Raw genomic sequence first — 4346 nt, 5'->3', positions numbered from 1 at the left:
ACCGGGCAATGAAGGGCACTGTGGTCTGTAGGCCCCCGGCTCATGGGTTGCGGAAGTTGGAATGTGTCCCCCCGGGACAGGAGGAGAGGCTGCAGCTCTCCGAATGCGTCGCAGCCTTGGCGTCTTTGCAGCCTTCACCGGGCTCCAAAAATTATATTTTCCTGCGTGATGAGTACAGCGCTGGGGACTTTTCTCCTTGGTTCAGTTCTGTGTGTGTCTGACCCTTCCCCTGGGCTGTGCCGGCAAAGGGGATGTTTTTGTACGTGGTTAGATTCCCTGCCAAGTCACTGTGTCTCTCTGACAATAATACATCGCTGCGTCCTCGGGTTTCAGGCCGGTCATTTGCAGATACAGCAGGTTGTTGGGGTTGTCTCTGGAGATGGTGAATCGCCCTTTCACCGACACAGCGTATCTCTTGTCGGTTCCGGCCCAATAGCTAATGCCGGACACCCACTGGGGTGCTTTCCCGGGAGCCTGCCGGTACCAGTGCATCCAGTAGTCACCAAAGGTGAACCCGGAGGCTTTACACGAGATGTTGATAGAATCTCCTGCCATTTTCCCGTCTCCCCCAGACTCCACCAGCTGAACCTGCGAATGGGCCCCTGAGGACATAACAGAGAATGGTCTTAGCCTCGTCACCATAACACAGAGCCCCCCTCCCCGCATCTCTTAGGGCCAGAAATCACCTTGGGGAAGTGCCGCCATGACAGCAACATGCAGCCACAGGAGCATCTTCCGCTAAGCTCGGCGTGAATTCCCCAGTGGGAGTTGTGGGTGTTCACTGCAGACACGTGGGGCTGCAGCTTTTGTCTCCTGCAGGGTCGGTGACACGGCGGGGGTGTGACAGGAAATGTTGTCGCTCCATTTGCATTTGCCCCCTTCTTTAAGGACAGAGAAATCAACGTTTGCGTTTGTGTCGCTGCTCATCGTTACCGGATCCATGTGCACTGAGTGTGAGCCAGGGAAGCCGGGGATAATCCCCCGCAGCAGAAACAAATCTCCCGGTTGAGGCGCTTGTGTTTCCAATCAGCCTTTTCATTACCGCTCTGGAGTTGCCAATTCTACCCGCAGGGACTAGTGGGCGCTCCCGTTGGATCCTTTGTGTTATTCAGCTCGGAACTGGGCATTTTCTTACCAGCCTGGGATGCACGAGAGCCAACGTTTGGCACAGGTCCTCTCCTGGAGCAGGCTCCCACCACGCTGCCGGTGGGACCATTACCTAGGGAGTAATCCTGAGAGAAATCTTGGCACCTACAGTGCTCACCATCTCTGCTATGAACCTGAGCTGAGAACTGTGCTCATCTCCCTGTGTGTGTACTGATCTCTTAACCAACACTCTCTTCACTTTTTTAATACATTTTAGTTCAGTTAGTAAGAATTAGCTAAAAGCCTCAGGGCTGGCTCCGGGGGGTTTGCCGCCCCAAGCAGTCAAAAAAAAACCAAACAAAAAAAAGCCACGATGGCGATTGTGATCTGCAGCTGGGCCTTTGCTCCCAGTGGGAGTGAGGGATCCTCCCCCGAATTACCGCCCTGCCTTGGAATGCCCCCCTAAGCGCCTGCTTGCTTAGCTGGTGCCTGGAGCCAGCCCTGATAAGCGTGTACCTGGGTAAGACCTAGAATATTCATTAACCTGGGAGATATTGTTCGGATCCTTTGGGATTGGTAGAACTTTTTTATAAAATGAATAAGATATTTAGTTATCTCATCCTATTTGACTTGGGTGTCTGGGTGGAGGCCTGAGGCTGCGTTACTTTACCGGCTTCTCGGTAACCAGTAAGGGGTTATAGACGCTGTTTTGTGCTGTCTTAGATTCACCAAGTATTGGAATATCCAGCAGTTTGGGGGATTGTCTACCCCATTCTTGGCACTTTACCCTGACTGAGTAACTCCAGTGTGTCTCCCCCGACCCCCGTCACAGAAGTTTCCCCTGAATTCTCCCGAGTACTTGGAGCAGCTTAGACGGTTTCCGTTTCAGAGGCCAGCGACGTTGCTCGTGAACCCAGCAGAGTTCAGGTCGGTTCCCTGCTCTGAGACCCGGGTGTCTGGGGTCAGATTCCTGCCCTGTGCTCTGAGAACAACCGCTCCGGGCACAGACACACACCCAGCCCCGCTGGCGTGCACCACACCGCACGAGGACACGGCATCCAGAGGCTGCAGGGGGTGGGTGAGCGGCGGGCTATGGGGAGCGGCTCAGGGACGTGGGAGTTCAGGGGGTGACGTTGGTCACGTGACGCTCCCGAATCGCCTGGGCTGAACGCAGCGAGTTTTTGTCAGCGCTCAGCCTGGCTTCGCGTCACTGTGTCTCTCGCACAGTAATACCGGGCGGTGTCCTCGGGTCGCAGGCGGCTCATTTGCAGATACAGCTGGTTCTTGGCGTTGTCCCTGGTGACGGTGAATCGCCCTTTCACTGAGTCAGGGTAATCTGTGCTGCCGCCATTGCCGCTGATCCAGGAGACCCATTCCAGGCCTGTCCCGGGGCCCTGCCGGTACCAGAACATGGTGTAGCTGCTGAAAGCGAATCCGGAGCCGCTGCAGGAGAGCCGCCTGGAGCCGCCTGTGTTCGCAGCCCCGCCCCCGGACTCCACCAGCCGCACCTGGGCCTGGGCCCCTGGGGAACAAAGCGGGTTGGGGGCGTGAGAGCGGGTGGGAACAATCCCCTGGGGCCAGGCCTGGGCAAAGGCGGCAGCTTTGGCCACATTCTAGTGTAAGGGGAGAAACTTCTGGTCTCCCTAAAACACTTATGAGAAAAACAAAAACCCGTTGGGGGTTTTCAGCCACTGCCTCTAAACGAGACAAATACATGGTATGAAACCGGAAACAAAATCCGTTTGTCCCAATTTATTCCCGGGGAATCTCCCCTCCCCCGCTCCGGTCAAGCAATATCAACCATCAGATCAACAACCGCCCTCAACCCCCCATTCCAAGCACCTTGGGACGCTGCTGCGATGAAAGCAAAATGCAGCCACCACACAGCATCGTCTCTGCGCGTCTGCGGCCCGTCCTCGCGCTGGGGACGGGCACGAGCTGCTCCCTGCGCGGACAGAGCTTCTCTGCGAGCCGCGGGGTCAGGGGCGGGTGGAAACAACCGGGAAAGAGAGTCCCTGCAAGGGCGTAATTTGCATAACCCCGCCTCATTTAAAATAGCCCTGGGAAAACCCCGCCCCTGCCATGCTGAGCTATTGATTAACAGCCTTCGCGGGGAGGTGGGGGGCTATTCTCACTCACTGGGGGGTGCTGACATTTCACCTGCCCAGTTTTCACTGTTACCTCTGACAGGGCCCGAAAACCGATCAGGTACCGCAGTTAAAGATGCACCGAAGCCATTGGAAGCGGCTGCCTGTGAAACCAGCCCTTTTCTTCAGGAACTCACCGATCAGGATCTGGGAGTCTAACCTGAATGTCCTACATTGGAAAAACCATATCCCTGCCCTACTGGTGCAGTCACTAGGCTGTGTCCCCGGACCCCTGGGTTTCATGCCTAGCGGGGGCACCCAAGGGGGCAGGTCAGATCTGCCAGCAGCTAGTGACATCTGACCCTGTCCCCTTTGGGCTGCCCTGTGCACTGCTCGGTATCCATCCAGGCCTCCCGGGACCCAGGATGCAACACAGAAATGCTGAATCCTCACACCCCCTACAGACTACATGGGACTCATCTTGTGGGGAGGGATCGCTCAGTGGCTTAAGCATTGGCCTGTTGTAAATTCAGGTTGTAAATTCAGTCTTGAGGTGGCCATTTAGGGTAATATGGCAAAATCAGTACTTAGTCCTGCTAGTAAAGCAGGGGGCTGGACTCAATGACCCTTTGGGCTCTATGAGATAGGTATGTCTCCATTTAGTTTATATTATAAGTCAGGGAGCGCAGGCCAGAGCAGGGTGCTGCCCCCTAGGGGCTGGGTCAGGGAGAGAGGAAGCTCGCTGCTAGCCCAGAAGGGCAGGTCTGCAGCAAAGAAAACGGGGTCTGCTGCCCTCCCATGTTTCCTGCCCCACAAAAGCCGAGTCCTTCACGCGCTGGTGGCAGCGCTGGGGACATTATCTCCTTGGTTCAGTTCTGGGTGTGTCTGACCCTTCCCCTGGGCTGTGCCCCGCAGCGGGCTGGGACTGCACAGGGGATGGGTTTGTACGTGGTTAGATTCCCGGCCAGTCACTGTGTCTCTCTGGCAGTGATACACCGCCGCGTCCTCGGGTCTCAGGCCGGTCATTGGCAGATACAGCAGGTTGTCGGGGTTGTCTCTGGAGATGGTGAATCGCCCTTTCACTGAGTGTCCATAGTCCGCGTTCGTGCTGTCGGGGTTAATGCAGGAGATCCACTCTGGCGCTTTCCCGGGAGCTTGGCGGTACCAATACAT

At 56.2% G+C, this 4346-nt stretch overlaps 1 protein-coding gene and 1 gene segment (V, D, J or C); both read right to left on the bottom strand.

Annotated features, from left to right (window-relative positions):
• LOC120379823 lies at nucleotides 1-1547 on the bottom strand. The segment is given in 2 exon segments: nucleotides 1-602; nucleotides 687-1547. Coding segments are annotated over 2 exon segments (381 nt in total).
• Nucleotides 1548-2053: 506 nt separating this feature from the next.
• LOC120380735 (immunoglobulin omega chain-like) lies at nucleotides 2054-4346 on the bottom strand. The gene is made up of 2 exons (XM_039498667.1): nucleotides 4122-4346; nucleotides 2054-2699 (listed from the first exon to the last, which is right to left on the bottom strand). Exons 1-2 carry the CDS (start codon nucleotides 4344-4346, stop codon nucleotides 2271-2273), a joined length of 654 nt encoding a protein of 217 aa, XP_039354601.1. The 3' UTR covers nucleotides 2054-2270.

The sequence above is a fragment of the Mauremys reevesii genome, linkage group 13 (genome assembly GCF_016161935.1).
Source record: "Mauremys reevesii isolate NIE-2019 linkage group 13, ASM1616193v1, whole genome shotgun sequence".
Taxonomy (NCBI): domain Eukaryota; kingdom Metazoa; phylum Chordata; order Testudines; family Geoemydidae; genus Mauremys; species Mauremys reevesii.
The sequence above is the reverse complement of the archived record's forward strand: the minus strand, read 5'-3'. Positions and strand labels throughout refer to the sequence as shown.

Coding starts and splice junctions, on each gene's coding strand:
- LOC120380735 (XM_039498667.1), bottom strand. CDS start 4,346: ATGTATTGGTACCGCCAAGCTCCCGGGAAAGCGCCAGAGTGGATCTCC. Junction 2,700..4,121: donor CTGGCCGGGAATCTAACCAC/GTACAAACCCAT, acceptor CCCTTACACTAG/AATGTGGCCAAAGCTGCCGC.